General features: G+C 43.5%; 2 protein-coding genes across 2 annotated transcripts; one reads left to right on the forward strand and one right to left on the reverse strand.

The window, feature by feature from the left end:
* Window positions 1-2,163: 2,163 nt before the first annotated feature.
* On the forward strand, window positions 2,164-11,026 carry LOC148412444 (putative carboxypeptidase X1). The gene is given in 14 exon segments (XM_088432752.1): window positions 2,164-2,438; window positions 5,310-5,419; window positions 6,187-6,326; window positions 6,409-6,493; window positions 6,798-6,948; window positions 7,225-7,307; window positions 7,383-7,506; window positions 7,616-7,812; window positions 7,871-8,050; window positions 8,545-8,839; window positions 8,916-9,055; window positions 9,325-9,427; window positions 9,511-9,785; window positions 9,788-11,026. Coding segments are annotated over 14 exon segments (2,202 nt in total). The 5' UTR covers window positions 2,164-2,176; the 3' UTR covers window positions 9,845-11,026.
* Window positions 11,027-11,089: 63 nt separating this feature from the next.
* Window positions 11,090-18,091, reverse strand: dcaf10 (DDB1 and CUL4 associated factor 10). Its single transcript, XM_088432773.1, has 8 exons — window positions 17,449-18,091; window positions 16,580-16,693; window positions 15,935-16,132; window positions 14,956-15,158; window positions 14,806-14,883; window positions 14,423-14,568; window positions 13,895-14,277; window positions 11,090-12,872 (listed from the first exon to the last, which is right to left on the reverse strand). Exons 1-7 carry the CDS (start codon window positions 17,892-17,894, stop codon window positions 13,906-13,908), a joined length of 1,557 nt encoding a protein of 518 aa, XP_088288899.1. The 5' UTR covers window positions 17,895-18,091; the 3' UTR covers window positions 11,090-12,872; window positions 13,895-13,905.
* Window positions 18,092-22,780: the final 4,689 nt, after the last annotated feature.

Consider the following 22,780-nt stretch of genomic DNA (forward strand, 5'->3'; position numbering starts at 1 on the left):
TACACGTTACAGCTGAAGCAGCCATTCAGAAAGCGATTCTACGTAAAAAAAAAAACGTCTCAAAAATAACAAACACGGTAAAAAAAACAAAATGTGACACCGAAACATGAGATAAAAAAAAATCTATTTCAGCAAATATATATTGAACTATTATATACAACATTAGAAGCAATACAAAACTATCACAAAAAACAATTGACAGAAACAAAAACGTGTCTTCAGTGTTGCGTTTTAGTATTATATGTGCATATACACACAAATATACAACTGAATGAATATGTGTATATATGAATATAATTTGTAAGTGTATTTTATATATATATATATATATATATATATATATATATATATATATATATATATATATATATATATATATATATATATATATATATATATATATATATATATATATACACACACACAAACTCGAAAATAAATACTATATTAGCAAGAAAAATATATCTGGAAACAACAAAACACGTAGACGTAAAATACAGTACACAAATATTCGAAAAACAATACTCAACTAAATAATTTCATCTGTTTGACATGCCGCCCCAACACACACGAACACACAAGGACAAAAAAAGATGATAGAGAAACGGGAAATTGTCAAAGTCAGAGTGAGTAAGAAAGAAGTAAGACACAATTCCACGGAAGACAGATTTGGCTGCACTTTTTGGATTGTCAGCAATGGCGCACATGAGACGCGTGTTGTTGTTGTCGTGGAGTGTAATCCAAGCGGCTGGGTGGGAGTTTTGAGCGGGAAGTGGGATGAATTTCGGAGAAGACGAGCAAAGAAGAAAAGTGATCACCGTTGAGCGTGCGCCCAGCGGGGTGCGTCACATCTCTCAAATACTGATCAGGCAAAAACTTACAAGTTTCTTACATCACCCGGAGGAGAGCGGGAAAGTCGCCTGGATGTTTTTCAAACCCCAAATCCAAATATCCCCTAGTTTAACAGTTTAACTAATTCAGTACCAGACAATTTTAGACTCTTAAGCCAAACACAGAAAAAAAAAAAAAAAAAGAAAACCACACCGTATATAAATACATACCTGGCGTTAAATTTCTGGACTCCTTAAAAAAAAAAAAAAAAAAAGTATAAAAACGGTTTTGGCAATGAATGAGTTCATCTGAACACCTGCTTTAAAAGCCTACTTAAAAACCTGAATCCCAGTTTGATGTTTTAGTCGCTAACGTTAACCGTATTTGCTTATAAATTAAAAGAATCTTTGAAACCGTTCTCTGGTCTTGAAGCCCTACCCCTTGCTTTTAAGCCTCATTTCAAAACCTAACCCGAAATTTGAACCTTGATAAGGTTTGGATTTCAAACTTCAATTTAGTTTGAAACCCCTATGTGTCTTCAACTCAACTTTAACTTTTTTTTTTCAAACCGTAAACCCATTTTTGAAACCCTATTCCTGCCTTGAAATCATGATGCTTGTATAAAACTTGAGAGTCAGACGTAAATTTGCTCAATATGAAATTCCAACAACGACTTGAAACCCAAGTTTTATACTGGCTTGAAATCCAACTTTGAAAACCCTTGAAACCCTACCCCTAGTTTGAAACCCTTGTAACATGAACACATCTTGAAACCGTACCCCTACCTTGAATCTCGTTCCTTGCTTTGATACCTTAACCCTAGTTTAAACCCCTAGTTCAAAACCCTAACTCTGATTTGAAGCCTTCAACCAAGATTGAAACCGTACTTTGATGCCGTTACCTAATTGAAACCCTACTCCTCGTTTGAAACCCGTCACATGAACCCATCTAACTGCTAGTTTGACACTCACTCTTTATTGAAACCCTACCCGTAATCTGAATACCATTCCTTCCGTTGATACCTTAACACGAGTTTAAAACCCTAAACTCTAACCCTGTCCGAAACTCAGATTTGAACCCCTCAAACTAGTTTGAAACCCCGGTTTTGTGTCATAACCTCGTTCCTTTGAATTTGTAAGGTATTAATTTGAAACATGCACGCTTTGAAAGACTGACACGGCGGTTGTCCTACTTAGGAAGAGTAGGACCCAAGGGGTTCCGCTGTGTTGTGAGTTCGGGAGCCCCTCCTCCCTCCGGTTGCCCCCCTTCCTTGGTCTGCCCTCTCCTCCTCGTCCTTCCCCTTCGGTGTCCCTTCATAAGCGTCGTCCCTGCACATTTTCTGCACATGCAGCGGACAAAGAGCAAGATGGAGAAGTCAGCCTTGGTCTTCATCGTCCTCTTGGCGGGAACATTTGGGGTCGCCGTCGACAAGACGACGCAGACTGTCAGCGCAAGAACCGTCTCTGAGAGCAGCACCACCGAGAACGGGAGCACCCCCACACCGATCCCAGGCTCAACGTCCACGGCCAGCCGGGCGCCAACGCCGCCGCGTCCCACCAGGGTGACCAAGAAGGAGGAAGACAAGCAGAAGGACAAACTTGACATGGGTAGGACCAATCACATCTTATCAGTTCTGTCCTTAAAACCTGAATTTGAAAAACTAACCCTCGTGTCATCTCTTAAAACCCTAACTTCTGCCCCCAATCTTTAAAAACACTAATTTGGAAGACGAAGCCTGTCTTGAATCCCTAACCTTTATTAGAGCCATTTTTTTGAAACCCTACCCGAGGTTTAAGACTGTAGACCTGGCTTTAAAACCTAATTTAAATCTTTAACCCTTGCTTAAAAGCCCAACTAAGTCTTAAAAACTCTTAATGCCAAATCTGCCTCGAAAGACCAATTTGAAACCCTAATAACAACTTGATACCTTAATCAAGACTTAATACCATAATTTGAACACCTAAACCTGTCTTAATATCTAACCATGAGCGAAGAGCCTTATTTGAAACCTTACACCTGGCTTGAAAGACCAATTTTGAACTGCATCCTTGTGCCGAACTTAACACCCTAATTAAAGACCCAAACCATGCTTTAAGTCATCTTTGGAAACCTTAATTTCTACCCCCAAATATATTTTTTTAAATCCTGATTCAGCCCCCAAGTTTGGAACACAAATCCTGTTTTGAATCCCTAACCAAGACTTGGAACCATATTTCCAACTCTAAACCTAGCTAAAACCCTCAGATCAATCTAATACCCTTCCTTGCTTGAAACACTAAACTCAGTTTGAAACCCTAAGCTAACCATGCACCAAGAACCTTGTCTCTAAAGCTCAACCCAAACCTTAGCCTGATATCCCAATCTTGACTAAAACCTGTACATTTGAAACCCTAACCCTGAATCAAAACTGTTAAAGTAGGTCAATTTGCTGCCAGATGTTGAAACTCCCACATAACAAGTTTGTTATGACTCGTCTCCGAGCGTGAGAACATCCTGAACTTTCCTGAGCGCAAATCTGTCCTGCGGGCTACGACCGCGCGTGCGGGTTTTAATCCCCCCAAAAGACAAGGGGAGCGAAAACACGGCGTCAGCGTTTCTGACAGATGCTCGCGTTATTGACTCAGAATTCCCAGGGGCCGGAGCGTTGACTTTTATACCCGACCTCGGTGGGCTCCGGTTTTTCGCCAAAAAGGGCTTATATGGACGTCTTCATCCGTCTCCCCCTCCTCCTTGTGGGGATGAGGGGGGAAAGTGGGCCTCTCCACATCCCGCATTACTGCGCTGCTCCGATTACATCGCGCTCTCGTAGGATGAGTTTTAACCCTGGATGGGGTAGACAGGAACAGCTTTGCCGGGACCAAAAGGAACTCCATGTAAAACTAACAACATAACGGTAACGGGAACAGAAGCCACTGGTCACGGAACACAGTTACAATTTCTGTACAGGAGTTACTTATCTGACAGGAACATCAAACGGACTTGTAACAGTAACACTTGTTGTCATGTGAGACACAGGGACAGTAACAAAAGTTGTCATGTAACACGCAGTAACTTTAACAGTCATGGAACACAGTAAGACTAACAGTATAGGTAGAAGACCATTAAAACTTGTAAGTTACTTGTAACAGTAACAGTAACACGCAGTAACACTATCTGAAGTCATTTGCTATGGAAGACAGTAGCAGTGACAGAAGTCTTCTGTCATGTAACAGAAACAGCAGCCGTTTGATGTGTGACATACTGTAACAAACACAGATAGGTTGTCAATTGTCATCGATCTTACAGTAACAGTAAAAAAATACACTGACAGGAACAGTTGTGTCATGTAGGAACAGTTACTGCCATGTAACAGTAGTCGTTCGATGTGTAATATACAGTACAGTAACAAACACAGAGAAGCTGTCCCTTGTCATCTAACTTACAGTGACAGTAAAAAAAAAATTGTATCAGGAACAGTTGTGATGTAATACACAGGAACAGGAACAGAAGTCATCATGTAACACACAGTAACAGAGACAGTTGTGATTAGTCATGGAAAACAGTAAGAGTAACAGAAGAGGCAACACTAGCTGTCACTCATTACAGTAACAGAAATCAGTCATTTGTAATGGATAATGTTTAATTCAACACTGGGTGACAGTAACAGGAGTCATTTGTCATGTAGGACAGTAACAACGGCAGGAGTCAATTCTCAGTTAGGACAGTAACAGGGGTTAAATGTAAGATACAGTAAACAGTCATTTGTAATGTAAAACATAGTAGGAAGTCATTTTACATTATCTGTAAAATGACCAGTCATTCGTCCGGCAAAAAACAGTAACAGGAGTCTTGTGAACTGTAACAGTAACAGGACTCCCTTCCCACTGTCTAACGTTCCGTATGTGACCGTTCAAGGCAAAATAGGCCAGTCGAAAGACTTCACGCATAAACTATTCGCGGTGCTCCACTTTTCCACATTTTATTATGTCACAGGCTAATTCCTGAATGGAATAAATTATCTTCTAAGTCACTAAAAAGTGAAGCCCACTGAATACTTTCCGGATGCACATATTGCAAGCAAAGTCCAAAGCTCTTCTTCCACAAGTTGCAAACAGAAGAATGGAGGAATACAAGTGCCATTAAGAAATTATTCAATAAAGTGAAGCTTCATGAAGCACTTGAAATACACGTATGTTTGTTTTCACCCCTCTAGATGGCGCTCCAACGATAAAGACTAGTGTACTGGAAACTAAATTAATTTCCACCGCATCCCTAAATCAAGAATGCCCTCTGAAGGAGTCAAAACCATTACAAGTGCTTCGTGAAGCTTCGTTTGTTCAATCACTACAGTTTACAAACTAAAACCAGTCCCCAAAATAATATGTAATATTTATACAGTTACTTTGATAAAGTGCTATTCCACAACTTTCCAAGAAATGTAAAGGTTTTGTAATTTTGTGATAAACTCACCCACTAAGCATGTCTTGTGCTTCCTCCAGGTTGTCCACCTCTTGGTCTGGAGTCCCTCAGGGTGGACGACACCCAAATCCAGGCGTCTTCCTTCCAGACTTTCGGTCTAGGTCCTCACAGGGGGAGGCTCAACATCCAGGTTTGATCTCGTTCTTTTTTTTGTTTTTGTCATTTGTCCTTCAGCTGTTTGTTACAATGCAGTATTGCTGGACCTTTTATTGGCCGCAATGACTTTTCGGTGCAACTAGAGATGTTTATTTCTCAAACAGAGAAACAAATAGTAGTTGGGCGGAAAAAAAAGAACGAATCTTCACAAAAAACTGACCCGGCCCCCCATCTGGGAACAGTAATGTGGCCCTTGGATGAATCCTGTTCCAAAACTGAACAAAATAAAAGCACTTTGCAAAGCAGCCCCCATAACGCAATTTAGAACTATGCTGTTTCATGTTCCAATCAGTTTGCTCTCAATTTGAAAAGTGCTGTTTCCTGTTCCAGCATTAAAAAGCATGAGATTAGTTTTGCTGAGAACCACTGGGTAAGAGTATTTTGTTTCTAATTAAAAAAAAACATATTATATAAGCTTCTGTTTTGCTTTGTGAGGTTGGGTTACATGAATGGAATTTCCTTTAGTTTGAATGGAGGCAAGGCATCACTGTGTTTGTGTTGGATGCTTATCTATTAAAACCAAAAAGCAGTGGGAGAGAAGAGAGCTTTTTGATGGAGGCGGGGGGGATGAATAAACAGCAAAAACAATGCGGCTTTGGAAAAGTAATATTCTGAGAGGCTATATGTCTTCGGAAATGGCCCAGTGAGTCTGAAAGCAATTAAGCGTCACTCTCCAAGCCAAAACGTTTGCGGTTCCTCCCGATGCTGACCAAGCATTTCCGCGTGCGCTGATATTTCCAGTCGGGCATCGAGGACGGCGACCTGTACGACGGCGCCTGGTGCGCCGACTACAACGACCTGGAGCAATGGCTGGAGGTGGACGCCCTGCACCTGACCCGCTTCACCGGAGTCATCCTGCAAGGCCGAAACACCATCTGGAGGTCAGTTAGTGTCAGGAATTTGGGAGAATTTTCCGCATTGGGAAATCTGAGCGAGGTTGTGTGTGTGTGTGTGTGCGTGCAGGCGAGACTGGGTCACCAGCTACAAAGTGCAGCTGAGCAACGATTCCATCAGCTGGAAGACCAGCATGAATGCAACGCACGAAGCGGTAGGATTCAAACTTCAAACGTTAATTTAAAGTCCCAAAAAGGCGAGAAACCTTAATTCCGGCTTGACATTGCAACTTGAAGCCCCAACCAAGCGTGAGGCCCAATTTTGAAATCCTAATAAAGGCCCAGATTTGAAACCCAAAAAGCTTGGATTCCAGACCCTGTCTCAGAACCCTAATTTGAAACCTAATATTTGACCCATTCCCAAAACACTATTTTGAAACCCAAGACTGAAACCCTGACCCAGTCTTGAAACCCTAACACAAGTTTGAGACCATGATTTAAAACCCAACCTCCTTGCAGATCTTTGAAGGCAACAGCGACGGTGAGACTCCAGTGCTGGCCTTGCTCCCCGTCCCCATTGTTGCCCGTTACATCCGCATCAACCCGCAGAGCTGGTATCCCGACGGAGACATCTGCCTCCGAGCCGAGATACTCGGATGTCGGATTCACGGTACGCGCATAAGAACCCCCCACACACAAACTCCCAAAAACCTTTGAGAGAAAAATTTGATTAGGAATAGCTCTTGCACCTCAAAAAGGAACCAAAACACCAAAAACATGATCATGTATCTCATGAGGTAGAGTCAAGTAGCAAAATTCATCCAAGGTGGTAAACTGTAAACATCTAAAATCTAACCAAGACCAAAAGCACCAAAGACCCGTTAGCCCCCGGTGGTCCCTCGCCTAGGATTCCTTTTGTGTACTGACATGTTGTTGAACCTACCAGAACCCCAGCAGAGCCCAGACCAAGAGGCCCGACCAAAGGACAATCTGGATTTCCGACATCACAACTACCAGGAGATGAGAAAGGTGAAAGGTCACAACTAGTTCCTGGGATTTGGCCCTCAGGAAACCTTCTAACCGAGCTCTCTCCTTCTCTGGAAGTTGATGAAGTCGGTGGCGGAGGAGTGTCCCGACATCACGCGCATCTACACCATCGGGAAAAGCTACATGGGCCTCAAGCTCTACGTCATGGAGATCTCCGATAATCCCGGGAAACACGAACTTGGTGAGGGGTGGCGTCTTAACTCATTCACTGCCACTGACAGCCACACACGTAAAAAATCCACCACGAAACGTGTCATTGGCTACGTGACACGATAACTCCTTGTGAGCAGGCGAGCCGGAGTTCCGCTACGTGGCCAACATGCACGGAAACGAGGTCCTCGGACGCGAGCTGGTTCTCAATCTGATGCAGTACTTGTGCCGAGAGTACAAGAGGGGCAACCGGCGTGTGGTCCGGTTGGTCACCGAAACCCGCATTCACCTTCTTCCCTCCATGAACCCCGACGGGTACGAAGTGGCTTACAACAAGGTACGTTGTCCGCACTCGAGAAAATTGACGTGGATTTTAATCTCTCGGTGTTCCTCAGGGCTCTGAGCTCGCCGGCTGGGCCGAGGGACGATATACCTTCGAAGGGATCGACCTGAATCACAACTTTCCAGATCTGAACACAATCCTGTGGGATGCTCAGGAGATGGCCGAGGACCCTTCCAAAGTGCCCAACCACTACATCCCCATTCCTGAATACTACACCAAAGAAGACGCCTTGGTGAGAACACACACACACTAGAAACTAACCAAGGAGCAAGACCAAAATCACTTCCCAAAAAAAATCACCTGAATACATCCAAGGCACAGTAAAATGCATCCTATAGTATTTAGTTCGAGGTTTATAAGTTGACCTACGGACCGGTACCGGGTAACACGGGCCACCCGAAAACCGACCAGATTCTCTTCAATTTGTTTCGATCATTTGAGAGGCAAAACCTCATCTACATAGAACCAAATAAAGTAAGAAACTATATCTCTATATATGGGTATACATACATGGTGATAACATGGTTGGGGCTCAAAACTCCAAAACATGGCGTTTAAAGGTTTGACTGGAACCTTGGCCTGGTTTTTATTTTTAATGCTCATTAGAAGTTCTTCCTTATCACGAAACGATTCCTCCTCTTATTCCGCCTTGGCCGTGCACCCAAAGAGGCCCAATCTAACTGGAGACTCAGTAAACTGATTCTGATGGGGTCCTGGGTTGTTCAGGTGGCCGCGGAGACACGCGCCGTGATCAACTGGATGGACGACATCCCGTTCGCGCTGGGCGCCAACCTGCACGGGGGCGAGATGGTGGTGACGTACCCGTACGACGGCACCGAGAACTGGGCCCCGCAGGCCAACACGCCCACCCCGGACAACGCTTTCTTCCGCTGGCTGGCCACCGTCTACGCCTCCACCAACTTGGCCATGGCCAACCCCGAGCGCCGCCTCTGCCACAACGAGAACTTCCAGGCGTACAACAACATCATCAACGGCGGAGCCTGGCATCACGTACCCGGAAGTGAGTAGACCAGGGGCCGCCAAACTTTTTCCTTTGAGGGCAACGTGCTAGCTAGTAATTGCGATTTCCTTCTCAGGCATGAACGATTTCAGCTACTTGCACACTAACTGCTTCGAAGTGACGGTGGAGCTTTCCTGCGACAAGTTTCCTCACGCCAGCGAGCTTCCTGTTGAGTGGGAGAACAACAAGGAGTCTCTCCTCCTCTTCATGGAACAGGTCACTTATCTTCAAGACTATCTATCTATGGCTGAATAATTGACCAATTTAATCTGCTAGCTTCAAATGAAGCTTCAAATGAAGCCTCATGAAGCATTTGTGATGTTTTCGAACTCCTCTAGATGGAACTCTTGATATGAAGATGCAGTTTACATTTCACACATTCCCACTGCAGTAGCCTTCAAAATGAAACCAAGAGCACCATCAAGAGGGCTAAAATAATATCACAAGGGTTTCACGAAGCTTCATTCTCCCCTCACTACCGTCAGGTTCATCGAGGCCTGAAAGGCGTGGTGCGGGACAAGGAGAGCAAGAAAGGAATCGGGGACGCCGTGATCAAGGTGGAGGACCACGGGCACGACATCCGATCGGGTAAGGCGGACGAACGAAAGGCGGGGTTGGGGGAGGGGCTTCAAGGTGACCACGCCTTAACCTTTCACGCCCCCCTTTGGCAGCGGCCGACGGAGACTACTGGCGGCTGCTGAACCCGGGCGACTACAAGGTGGTGGCGTGGGCCGAGGGCTACATCCCGGCCGTGCGCCACTGCCACGTGGGCATGGAGCCTCACGCCACCATCTGCGACTTCACCCTGGTGAAGACGCCCCTGCAGCGCATCAAGGAGATCCGCGCCCAGGGCGGCAAGATCCCGCAGGACCTGCAGCGGCGCCTGCGCTTGCTGCGCCTGCGCAAGCTGCGCATCAGCACCAAGGCCATCAACCAACGGCGCGAGGGCCGCAGGAACGGGAGCGGGCCCGCAAGGCCAGGTCCTCCTCCGACTCCACATTATGAGGAGCCCGTGAAAAACGCAACATTGGGTACGCCCGCCAAGCCAATGGGAAACTTGCAGTGGATCTCGCTTGAATGAGCTGACTTTAGGGGGCCACATTTTTTTGTGAGCTTTGTTTAGTATACTCTAATTTAAATGGGAACTACAGCCAAAATGTATATTTTGGGGGGGGATAATACGTTTTATATGCCCGCACGAGATTTAAAGATTGCATTTGCAGAAAGGGAATTGAACAGATGGACATCAAGTTTCATCCGTTTGAATTGGATGCCATATTGAGTAATATCGCCCTCTGCAGTCTAACAAATTTAACGCCCTCTGCAGTCTACCAAATTTAACATCAAGACGCAACTAAATCAGAAAATGATATTTTTGGTTTCAGTCTAAAAACATGGCTAGCTATATACATATATAAGTGCTGTCAAACGGTTACATTTTAGTCAACTAATTAATTGCAACATTTCCATAATTATTTGTATTTAACTCAATCAGTGTCACGCACGAGAATTCTCATCTTTTCAAATAGTAATAACAATAATAAATAGTAAAATTCTGGTCAAATACGCTTTTTATGGAGAAGATCTGACACCCTTGAATGATGCTAATATAAGCCAAGTGGGTACTGTAGTGCTAACTGTGACCATAGGATGGCAGTGTTTCCACATTACAACATAGATATTGCCTACATCATTCTGAAGAATGGAAGTCAATCTTTCATATGGCGACACGAACACAATATTCTGTTGGCCTTGAAAGATGAGTGAAAATGCTAACTATACCGGCCATCTAGAGGATTTCTTTTCCAATAATGCCCGGCCCCGAAAAAGTTAATCGCATGAAAAAAAAAAAAAAAAGTTCTCCATACACAAACATGAAAATTCCATTCGACCTTCGCTGCTGATCGGGCGGGCCCACAAAGAAAAATAATCCAGGTCTTGAAAATTATTAAGAGTGAAAGACAAACGTTGTATTTTCAGCTGTGACAAAAGTGAAAATATACAGCGCAAAGTGAATGTGCACCCAGTGAAGATGTGACGATTGTGTTCAACAAGTTTTGAATGACGTCATTTTTTTTTTTAAAAAAGTGTCAGCTGGTCTGATGTCGAGTGATTTTTTTTTAACTCAAGTCCAACAGGACCACACTGTCTCAAATAATAATGTTAATAAAGTTTCCTTCTACTGTATGTACCTGAAGTGGATTCATTTTCTATGCTGCCATCTAGTGGCGAGGAGGCATAACAACAAACTGCAAAACAGCTTTTTTATTTTGTCAAGACAAAGTACCCTTTTTTTTTTTTTTAACATTTCATAGCTCAGGGTGATTTGATGCATGAATACAACTTGTGTTGCATGTACACAAACGCACGTACTGGAAATGATACAAAACGCACCGACTGGAAATGATACAAAAAATGTGTTCATTTCATTCTTGCAATTGGAGCAAACCGAGCGAAATTAATATTCGTTTGACTTATTCTGACAGCACATACAGGGGGAAACCTGAAAGACAAGTTTCACACACTACACACACAAACCAAGTTGCAGAGAAGAAAAAGTCTGAACTATGACAAAATAAATAATGCAATAAATTGTGTTTTTACATTTTGTCTCTCAGGTCCGGCTTGAATATCAGATTTCAAATGACTTTAAAATGTCCTACTTTGATATGAAATTAGCACAACAATAAACTATATTCATATGTGATACGGATTAGGCCCACACTGGAAAGGAAAAAAAAATAGAGCGAGAATAAATTTGTACTTTTACAAAAGAAAAGCATTTTTATAAATGGTTGTTTTGGTCGTCAGAAAAAGTTAGAATTTTTTTTTTTTTAATGGAATAAAATTGCATATTTATGTTTTAATTGGATTATTTAGGTGGGTCATAACATTTTATTTTCTGTGTTATGAGTTTAAAGCTATTGATTGTCAAGGGACAAAAAAACATTAAAGCCATATTTGTTTGTATCATTTTTGAGGAAAAAGTTGCACTTCTGCCCAATAAAATCCTTTTTCTTTTATGGGAAAAATATTAAAGTTATTGTGATATTAATACAGATTTTCAGAGAAAACGTAAAGCCCTAAAACGTTTTTCCAAGGAAGTCCGAGTTTCACAAAATCACAGAAGTATTTTTCATTTTTTTCTCCCCCGAACTCATTGCAGTTATTTTTTTTTCTAGACAAAGAAATGATACATTTTGAACTCGTCCCCGAAAAGTTATAATATTCCAGGGAATAAGGAAGATGAATATTTCTTGGCAAAATATTCTGTATTATAAAATTACGTTGTGCTTTTCCCATTAAATAACAAACATTGCGAGAAATCAAAATAATCAAATCATAATAAATCCTCCAAATCTATTCTCTCGAAAGTTTTTTTTTTTTTCCCATTCCAGTGTGGTCCCAACAGCCCTTATTGATAACCAACTACAGCTGGTATGCATAGTAAATCACACTTGGCTTTCATCTTTATTTCACGGATTATCATTTCTATTATTGTTATTAGTAGTAGTAAAGTATAGAATAGTAACCCAAAAAAAAAAAAAACACTGATGGATAAGGAATTTCATTTTTGTTACTGTAGATTTTGTTTCCAGTGTGAAAAGCGTCGTTCCGATTAAAGCGGAGAACGACGTGGGATCATTTCCGACGGAAAGTTGAGCTTTCGGACGTTTGAACAGGAATCGAGAAAAGAGCGGCAAAATAGAAACTACGAAAGCTGGCAAAAGGCCATGGCTGGAGGATTATTTTTTTTTTTTCTGGGAGGGGGGGGGGGGGGGGGGGGGCTGCTACGAGGAGCTCCGAACGTTTGAAAGGCCACAAAGCGAAAAAGACGAGCAAATGGTTGCGCAAAAGAGAGAGGCAGCACCTGTTGATGGCTATCGCCGTCCATCTTTTTTTCTTTCCAAGCGGCTCCGTCTTGAGCCGACGCGGCAAACCGCTCATTTCTCCTTCCGTTCGGCCATTTTGGATGCGGCTCTGCTGACGGCAGTCTATCCCGGCTGAATTTGGCCAATAGGCATGGCGGACTCTGGATTGGTCCCCGGTCAAAGGTAGGGATGGAAAAAACAACAACAAACATTCACATACATTAAAACCTGCGTCTGTTGTCAAGAGTCAACAACACATTATCATTTCCACACTATAAGGCGCACAGGATTATAGGACGCACCCTAAAAGTGTTTTCATATATAAGGCGGATTATTAGGCGCATAGAATAGAAGCTACAGTACTGGCTGGGGTTGCACTATGCTTCCACTAGATGGAGCTGCACTAAAGGGAATCTCAATAAAACGATCAGATAAGTTAGTCAAACATTTCACTCAGAAATCAAGAATAAAGCTGATTTGTCGAAAGTATTATCTGAAGAATGGGAAAAAAAAACTTGATTACATTCAGAGACTGTTTCGATCCATGCCGAGACCAATACAGAGTTAAAAAGAATATATTTATGATGAAATTTAATATCAAACTTACATTTTTGAATCAAATTGCAGAAAAAAAAAAAAAAAATGTTGATTTATTCCAAATTGGAAAATACATAGCATATTAAAAGTTCAAACTAGGGTGTTAAAAATTTTTTAATTGTTTAAAAAAAAAACTGAAAACATTTATAAGGTAAATGCAGAAGTGAAACGGAATAATTTACATGGAGATTAAGTGATTTTATTTTCCATGGAGATTAAGTGATTTTATTTTCCATCCGTCGTCCATTTTTGCCTTTCTTCTCTCAGTTAGCTTGAAGAGTTAGCCAAGTTCATCTGCCACAGGAAGGCAATAAAGGCCAGTTCCTTCTTTTACGCCTTTTCGAAATATGAATTCATCTTCAGAATGACGGGTTTAACAGCCCTTTTCATCAGGATTTTCATTTAGAATTTCAGAAGCTGAGAGCCGTGGCTTATCAACTAGCGAACACCGCGCCAACTGGCAATCTTCGCCCAAGGCCAAACGGGGACGGGGTTTTACGGAGGTCGCTCGACAGATCGCGACTACGACCCCTTAGCGATCAGACGCCCCAAAAGATTCTCGCGCGCATAGAAGAGGCGGGCTTACCTTGGGCGGGGCTAAAACTTGGGCTGGTAGAGGGCCACCCGCCCGCTGAGGCAGCCCGAGGCCAGCTGGCAGTGCGTGGGCGAGAACTTGGTGGTGAGCACCACGTCGCTGTGCGAGTAGATGGAGCGCACCTCGCGCAGGCAGCCCGTCTGCACGGGCACGCAGTCGGCCAGCTCGCCGCAGCTGTCGTCGAAGGCCAGCAGGCGCACGCCGTAGCCGTACGGCGAGCAGATGAGGCGGCCGTCCGGGCTGAAGCACAGCTCCTTGATGTAGCCCCGCCCCACGTTGGCCTCTTCGATGTAGTGCGTCAGGCGCAGCGAGCAGCGCGGCGACACCAGCGGCCGGGTGGGCGCGCTCTCCTGGAACTCGTACACGCACGTCCACTGCGGGACGGGGGCAGGGTTTGAGAACGCGGGCGCCCGTCCCGAACCCCGGCGGCGCCCGTCCCGAACCCCGGCGGCGCCCGTCCCGAACCCCGGCGGCGCCCGTCCCGAACCCCGGCGGCGCCCGTCCCGAACCCCGGCTCACCTCGCGGCTGTCCATGTTGCTGGAGCAGCGTATGAGCGCGGCCCAGCCTTTGGGGTGCAGCTGCAAGGACGTGATGCAGCTGCCTCGGTCCCGTTCGCCCGGGATCTCCGGGGTCAGAACCTCCAGGCTGTTCCTGGGAGAAAGGCCTGCGACCAGAACCGCCCCTCGGTCAAAAGAACATCTCTGGAACGCTGGGTTCCCTCACTACATCGCGATTCGCTTATTGAGGCTTCGTTCAGTTTTCTACGGCGTAGATTTTAGGTCACGATTTCCCTTGCTATTTTTTTAAGTCAGACTTTTTGGGACTGTGAGACCACAATAAACGAAGGAACGCCGCGGTATTTGATTTTTTCCCTAAAAGCGAGAGTAAAAGCGCGTCTCACCTTCCCTGTGAGGGTGCAACTTGCCAGAGTCGTTCCCGTGGCGAGGTCCGGCCGAGCGGGACGCCAAGGCGCCCCCGTCTGCGAGCGGTACGTCAAAGCGCGCGTTAGCGCCCGGGAGCAAACGGGAGAGCGGGAAGATCCGGCACCGACCTGAAGTGAGGGGCGTCCGCCTCGCTCGTAGCATGCGGTAGCTGCCCACCTCCAGCGACTGCGTGAGGTCCAGGTCGTGCAGGATGAGCAGGTAGCCCGAGGAGGTGGAGATGAGCATCTTGGAGCAGTCGGGCGTCAGGCGCATCCTCATCAGGTAGCGCGTGTGGAAGAACTTCTTGTACGGGCAGCCGTCTTCCGTGAATCTGCGCGGGACGTGAGAACTAAGTTGCAGTGAGAGGAGGAGCGGGACAAGACTGTGTGCTTTGTCTTCGGATTTGGGCCTTTTTGGTGCCATGGAACCACGGTGGCATGAGTTTCTGTGCTTCAATGAGAACGTTTTGCATTTTGAGACATTCTTGCCTCCAAAGACCCATGTTGATGTTAATTGAGAAGCTTCTGATGGTAAGTGCTTTGTCTCCACATTTTGACGTGTTTGGTGTCAAAAAAAAACTATGGATGCATGAGTTAAGGAGCTTCAATGAGAAAAATATGCATTTTGTAACCATTTTGTGGCATCTTGCCACCATGTTGATGTTGAGTGAGGAGTTTCTGACGGACAATGCTTTGTCTGCATATTTTGGCATTTTTGGTGCCAAGGAACTATGGTGGCAGGAATTAAGGAGCTTCAATGAGAAAATGCTGCATTTTGTAACAATATCATGGCATCTTGCCACTAAAGACATATGTTGATGTTGATCGAGGAGCTTCATCTGGACAAGATTGTTCAGGGGATCCCCTCGTGTCTTCGTGATGTTCCGTATGATTTCTTTTTCATCCGTGAAGCCGTTTTGAGACTGTGTGTGGTGAGCTACCCAAATGAATTGACAATGTCTCAGAATTTCAAGTCTAATAATTTAGATTTTTACCATTCTAACCTTTCGGTATCAAGATACTTCAGGCTGGTGTAGGGAATTCTGGTAGACTATTGAAATGTGCTCCGTACATACTGAAAATCATTTTCAAGTGAAGGTGTGACGACCTGTTGGTGTCCCACGTGATGACGTTGCCGTCGAAGCCGGAGGTGACCAGCAGGCGCGTGTTAGTGTCGTATTCGATGTTCTTCACCCAGCTGGCGTGGCCGTGCAGCGAGCACACCTTGGAGTTGAGCTTGCGCAGGTCCCACAGTGCGATGGTGGTGTCGTCCGAGCACGTGGCGAACAGACGGTTGTCCAAGAACCTGCCCGAAGGACAGTGCGGCCACAGAACTTTGAATTGACACTTTGTGACAGCTCTTCATGAGTTACGGCATTTTCCACACTATCAAGTACATCATTTACAAGGCGCACCTTCAATGAACGGGTTGTTCGAAAATCGATTTCATATGTAAGGCGCACCACATTATAAGGCGCGGAAAAATAGAAGCTACAGTAGTGGCTGGGATTTCCTTATGCGTCCACTAGATGGAGCTGCGCTAAAGGGAATGTCAACAAAACAATCAGATAAGTCAGTCAAACTTTATAGAAAGACAATGAAGAAATGCACACAGTTACATGTTAAATTTGGGAAATTATGGGAACGGATGGATGATGCTTAACAGATGGGTTATAAAAAAAACGTGTTAACCAGTGGATGGCATTGAAAGAGATAATGAGGAAAAAAAGGAAAAATGGAAGGAATAAGTCACCTTATGTTGTTGACACAATCTTCGTGGGCCTCCGTCAGGGTTTTGATGTGCCGGGACGAGACGGGATCAAAGAGGAGGACCTCGGTCTGCTCGCAGGCCACCGTCAGTACAGACCTGAAGATCGCATGTTTATAATTACACAAGTACCGACCGGCAATTTCCAAACTAAAACTCACAGTGAGAGTTTCAACAACAACAAAAAACAACAAAAACAGATTCAGGCCTCATAACAGAGTTCAGGTTTGAGGTTCTGGTGATTGCGCCCATTTACTGGAGGATTGGGAAGGAACACCAACGTGAGTCTGCCTGCTGCTTTAGTTTGACCCGCTTTAATGAGCTGTCTCGTCGCTTTGACCCAACTACTAATCCACGCTGACCAACTGACATGCGCTAATCACTTACACGCGTTGAAACATGATCGCATCACTTAAAAAAAAAAAAAAAAAAACAACCTGCCGTGTCCTATAAGAAAGAACTTGATTATATATATATATATATATATATATATATATATATATATATATATATATATATATATATATATATATATATATATATATATATATATGAATTATTTACAGAAATTTCCATAGTTAAAAATACATCTCATTTAACATTTGTCAACAACTACTTTGAGTAAAATCATGGAATTAAATGATTTCCCTCAATAAATCAAGATTCAGCTGTCGTCTGCATGGAAATCAAATGTGATATGTAACTATGAAATTTACGTATATTTGTAAACTTCAAAAAAACACAATGGTCTATCACCTGAACAGGCTACTTATGTGATTCTTGGGGGCTACCTGGGGCCCGCGGAAACCGCGTTGGGGACCCCAGATTTAGGTCACCCCAAGTGAGGGCCTTACCCGTCTGGGGAGTACTCCAGGTTGAAAACGGCACCGTGGGTCTTGGTGCTCAGGTTGACCGAATCGGCCGCCGGGTTCATGGAGCTGTACAAGCTCGTCATGGTCCGGAAGTTGTCCCGCACCGGGTCGACGAACACGCCCCGCCGGATGGACCTGTACTGAAGCCAGGAAAACAAACTGGCGGGCCGGCCAGTGTCGCAGCTCGAACCCCCGCCGCTTTCGCCGCCTGACGGCGGTCGAGGCCCGGCGGCCGGCTCTTCACGCTCTTCCGAAGTGGGGCTCGTTGCAGGCGGGGAAGGAGGGCGGCTACGGGGGAGGTCTCCGTCGCCGTCCGAGGCGTCTATGTCGGGTTCTTTGTCGGAACCGCCGCCGCTACTACTGTTGCTGGTGCTGCTGCTCCTGCTGTCGGGCCTTTCCCGCGGCTCGTCGGCTTCTTCCGAGCTCATTGCGGTTCTCTGGCGAGATATCCAAACGCGAGAAAGCGGGGCCGCCTCAGCACTGCGGCGGGGACATGGTGGCTCGGGGGGCGAGTTTCGGAGGAGCTTTACGCGGACAAACGTCGCTTGTTGTCAGGCTCGCCGGAGCCGAACCGCCGCGGGAGAAGCGAACGAGGCTAGTCTGTGCATAACCGGAAAAGCGGCGTCCGTGCTTTCAAAACAAAAGTAAAAATCGCCCATTATCACGCTTGAAAATGAAAAGAACACTTAAAGTACGAAAATGTAAAATGAACGATTTATTGTTTGTGTTACCCGCGAAGAAGACGATGTAACATGTCACGTATTTAACACAAAAGTTAAAAAAAAAAACGAATTAGTTTTTTTTTTTATTTTCTAGCTTGAATTACTTTTCGCCATAAACAAAAATGGCGTAGTTCCGCTTCCGACATTTTCTATCGGTGGCAGCTAAGCTTTTTGCTTCCACCTTGTGGATGGACTCTTCCTCCTCACTTTTTTTTTTTAATGTTTTGTTTTATGTTTCAAACATGGCCACAACTATGATTTCAAACACAATACATTTTGTTTAAAAGTTTCACAATTCATGTTGTATTGCACGGCAACACTTTATGTACAACAATGACTGTTTTGAAATGTTGTGTAAATAAAAATGAGTTGGTCACATTGTATTCTTTTTAACAGATTCATCTTTCTGAATGCAAAGTTTTTAACGTTAAACAGCATTAATATTGGGTGCTTTGAACCTCAAATTGAACAAAAAACATTGCTTGAAATCTAGTTTTAATGGGCTTCCATACCTAACCCACTGAGAATTAAAGAAAAAAAACAAACAAGCCCCCAAATCCAAACGTACATTGCTAAACATTAGCAAAGTCGTTGTCCTCGTTGGACTACAAATGTCTGCCTGTCCAACAAGTTCCAAGACTTGAGTTGCTGCGGATTGTCCTTTGATGTTGTTTGTCATTGCTTCCATTTGCACTACTTGAAAAGTGTGTCATTTGATTCAAGTCGGCATTAATTTGATGTCCCCTCGTTTGTCTTCCATGTGACACACAGACTTTTTTTTTCTTCTTCATCTTAGTGGGGACATCCCATTGACTTAATGGATAAACAAAATACAATTCAAACCTAGATTGTAAAAGTGGAATTTGTGGGGGTCCATCAAACTGGTCCCCACAAGTCCAAGAGGACACCAAGGGTGTGCGTGTACAGAAACACACACGCACGCGCACACACACACACACACGCACACACACACACACGCACACAGGCATACCAGTTCCGTGAACTTTTCCAAAGAACTTCATTTACCGTAATTCCCCAAATGTAAGACACATTTTTTTCCACAAAAATGAAGGACAAAAGTATAGATAAACGGCAACTTAAAGATTTGTTTTTTTAAAATTCAACAACATTCGGGGACGATTGATCGACAGCCACAAGAGTCTAATTTTGACGCACAGATGCACATTTTTATATCGGTAGTATTCTTAATTTTAATAATTACTGTAAAGGGTGAACATTCGTTGTCTGTTAGCATCAAGTGTTTTTCGCAGCGAACAGCAGTTCGTGTTAGCCGAGGTTGTTACGGCTTGGTTTCAATAAAAGAAGCGAGCGGACCGAACCAACGTCCGAGTCCTTCCTTGTTCACACGCAGGAATATTAATAAAACGGAGAAGATCACGTAAAAAGTACGACGCCCGCAGTTCTAAACTCTTCGTGGCCTGAAAGTCTCATTTCAAGCTTTCAACATCACTTTGAAAGCTTCCATTGAAAAAAAACAAGGGCGACTTTGGAATCCCGACCTTGTCCTGAGCGCACCTCTGTTTCCAGTCTATCATTAGTCAGGAATGACAGTCAAAAATGTCCCCTCACAAACACATAGCGCTTTCCTCCATCGCCCTTCCATGTGATCGTGTAACTTTACAGTAATCGGCGAAGCAAACATCAGCTGCTTCCAGTTAGCTAGGCACTGACTCCAATTAAAGCTTACAAACACACACAAGTTTGTTTAAAAGGTGTGTTTTCTGCCAGCAAATCATATTAGAGCCACCGAGAACTAAAAGTCACGGGTTGTGTTTTCCCAAGCAGCGACACGTCGGACGCTTTTGAAGTGGACCGGGGCATGTGGTCGGTAGCGAGGTGCACTTGAGAGACCGCTAGGACGCAAGAGTCCAAGCTCGATTCGTCCGGCTCATGCCTTTCGACTTCTGTGAGTTACGTAAGAAAAAATACGTACAGTGCAAACTAACGACAGTTGGGTGAAAAAAAACAAAACAAACTTTTTGACATACTCATTTAACCCTAAAAGTTGGAGTACATTTTTGACCCAATTTGGGATGTTTTTGACCTGTTTTCAAATTTTTTAACCAACATTTTTACACACATAAAACAGTTGGGCCAATGGGGTCAAATGGGGACCAATTAACCAATTTCATATCCCTCTAAAGTTTGGGCCAGTCCAAAAGAGCAAACAACCCAAATTTGGTCACAATATGGACTGGCCCATTTTGACCAAATTTGGGTTGTTTGTACTTTTTTTTTTTAACCAACATTTTTTACACTCTGTTGGGCCAAAAACAACTAAATTGTTTCAAAAGTGGACAAAGCCAAATTTTTTATTTATGAATTTAACGTTAAAAGTTGGGTCAGCCCAATTTTGACTTGACTGTCTCCGTTAGGGTTATCTTTGACCCAGCAGTTTTTTATTTTATTTTTTTAAATAATATATTTTACACTCTAAAAATTGTTGGGCCAATTCTGGTCAAAAGGAGACCAACCCAAATTCAAAGTTATTCATTTAATCCTAAAATTTTGGGTCTGTCCTTTTTTTTTTTTTTTTTTTTTTTACTCAAATTTGAGAGTTTTGACCCAACTGTTCAATTATTTATTTTTTTTACTCTAAAAATGTTGCACCCAAAAGAACCAAAATGGGGCCAGAAAAAGGGAACTGACCAAAAATTTTGAGTCAGTCATTTAACCTTAAAAATTGGGTCAGCCCATTTTAGACCAATTTAAGATTATTTTTGACGCAACTGTGTTCCTGTGTAATTTTTTTAACCAAACTATTTTGCATTCTATACATGAAACAAAACTGGGTCAAAAGAAGACCAACCAAACTTTAAAAAAGTTGTTCATTTCACCCTAAAAAGTCTCATCAGTCCAATGTTGGCCCAATTTTGAATATTTTAGACCAAAACATTTTTTTTACACTTTAAAAACACCTAAAAGAACCCAAATCAAATCAAGTTATCCGTAAAACGCTTTTGGTTAAGTTTTTCTCAAAGAAGAGGCTCAGTTTTTTATTTTGACCTCACACACTCTGACACACGCACTCAAATATTGATCTTAATTCCTGACATGAGATAATGTTAAGGATTCCTCGATTTCTTCTCTTAAGTTAGTTAAGCTATTAATCTTATTCTAAGGGAGCGATTGTACTCCGGCTATCTCCCAGATTGTTTATTATTGGATTTGAAAACATCTGGATATTTTTTTTTCCATGATGGGCCTTAAAAGACCTGCACTGTGGTCTTAGAATAGTGCTTTTCAAACTTTTTCAATGATGTGGCACCCGGGAAATATTTTTTCAGGAAAGTAGCCAGCGCATACCAATTGTGGATGAAAAAAAAAGAGAATGCTAAAATAGGCTAAAATTAGGGATGTTCAATACCACTTTTTTCAGACCCATATCAGTACGAGTACTCAAATCTGGAGTCGTCGTCAAAAGCAATACCAAGTACCGATACAGGCTTAAATGATACAGAATAAAGGCTTAAATGATACGGTAAATTGACACTAAATGTGAATGCGGTTCTCAACGTTGCTATGTGTTCCATTTCATTTGCTCCTAATTTGAAAAGAGGAAAGTACTGCTCATGACAGTGGCCCGGAAGTAAAAATCACACAAATAAAAAAACTAAGCGAACAAAATTGCAAACAAAAACACTTTACAAGAGAGAAGTACACAAAAAAGAAGCGCGCAATGAAAAAAGTGCATACCAGAAAAAGGAGCACGCAAAATGAAGCACACGAAAAAAAGCACACAATAAAAAAAAGACTACGCAATAAAATTGGAGCATGCAAAAAGCACATAAGAAAAAAGGAACATGCAAAAAAGCAGCATACAAAAAGCACACATTGAAAAAGGAGCACAGTAAAAAGAGGCACACAAAAAGGAGCACGCAAAAAGCACAGTAAAAAGAGGCACGCAAAAAGGAGCACGCAAAAAGGAGTTTGCAAAGCAGAAGCACAGATTAAAAAAGAACACACTCAAAAGCAAACAAAAAGCGCACAATAAAAAAGGAGCATGCAAAAAAGCGTACAAAAAAGAAGCACGCAAAAAAAGGAGTACGCAAAAAAATGAAGCACACAAAAAAGAAGCACAGGGCATGAAAAATAACCAGCAAGTCAAAACCTTGCCATCATCAGAATCACGGCCCACTCAGATCGCTTCCCAGGAACCAGACGACATCAGGCAAGAAGCCAGGAATGAAACTGATGATGTTAAACGAGTTCACTTCTGGAGTTGCCCATTAATATATGCCAGGAGAAACCACCACAAACCTTGTTCCAATGTTTAAAAAACTAAAGTCTTTCCTTTTTTCATTTCAAAACGCTTTGGGGATTCTTGCCTATGAAATCATCGGGGTTCAGGAGCAGAACTGCTCACCCGAAGGCCTGATGGAAGTCAAGTGAGCTGCGCGGTGAAGCGCGATTGCAGCAAAAACACAACTAATGCGATTAAACGCCATCCGGAGAAGATGGAGACAAACACGTTCGCACGGTCGTCCCAGCGCGGCGCGCCGCGTTCTCCACCGCGTCACATGTCGACGCGGCGCCGTGGCCAATGTCATCCGCGCCGCCCGTACGTAGGA

Source organism: Hippichthys cyanospilos, chromosome 14 (assembly GCF_059441005.1).
Source record: "Hippichthys cyanospilos isolate Australia breed blue-spotted pipefish chromosome 14, RoL_Hcya_1.0, whole genome shotgun sequence".
NCBI lineage: Eukaryota > Metazoa > Chordata > Actinopteri > Syngnathiformes > Syngnathidae > Hippichthys > Hippichthys cyanospilos.

Excerpts from the sequence above, each read along its gene's own strand:
- dcaf10 (XM_088432773.1), bottom strand. The coding sequence starts at position 17,894 with ATGAGCTCGGAAGAAGCCGACGAGCCGCGGGAAAGGCCCGACAGCAGG. Across the intron at positions 15,159-15,934 it reads ATCACGTGGGACACCAACAG|ATTCACGGAAGACGGCTGCC; the intron begins GTCGTCACACCT and ends CGTCCCGCGCAG. Across the intron at positions 14,569-14,805 it reads GTTGCACCCTCACAGGGAAG|GCCTTTCTCCCAGGAACAGC; the intron begins GTGAGACGCGCT and ends TTCTGGTCGCAG.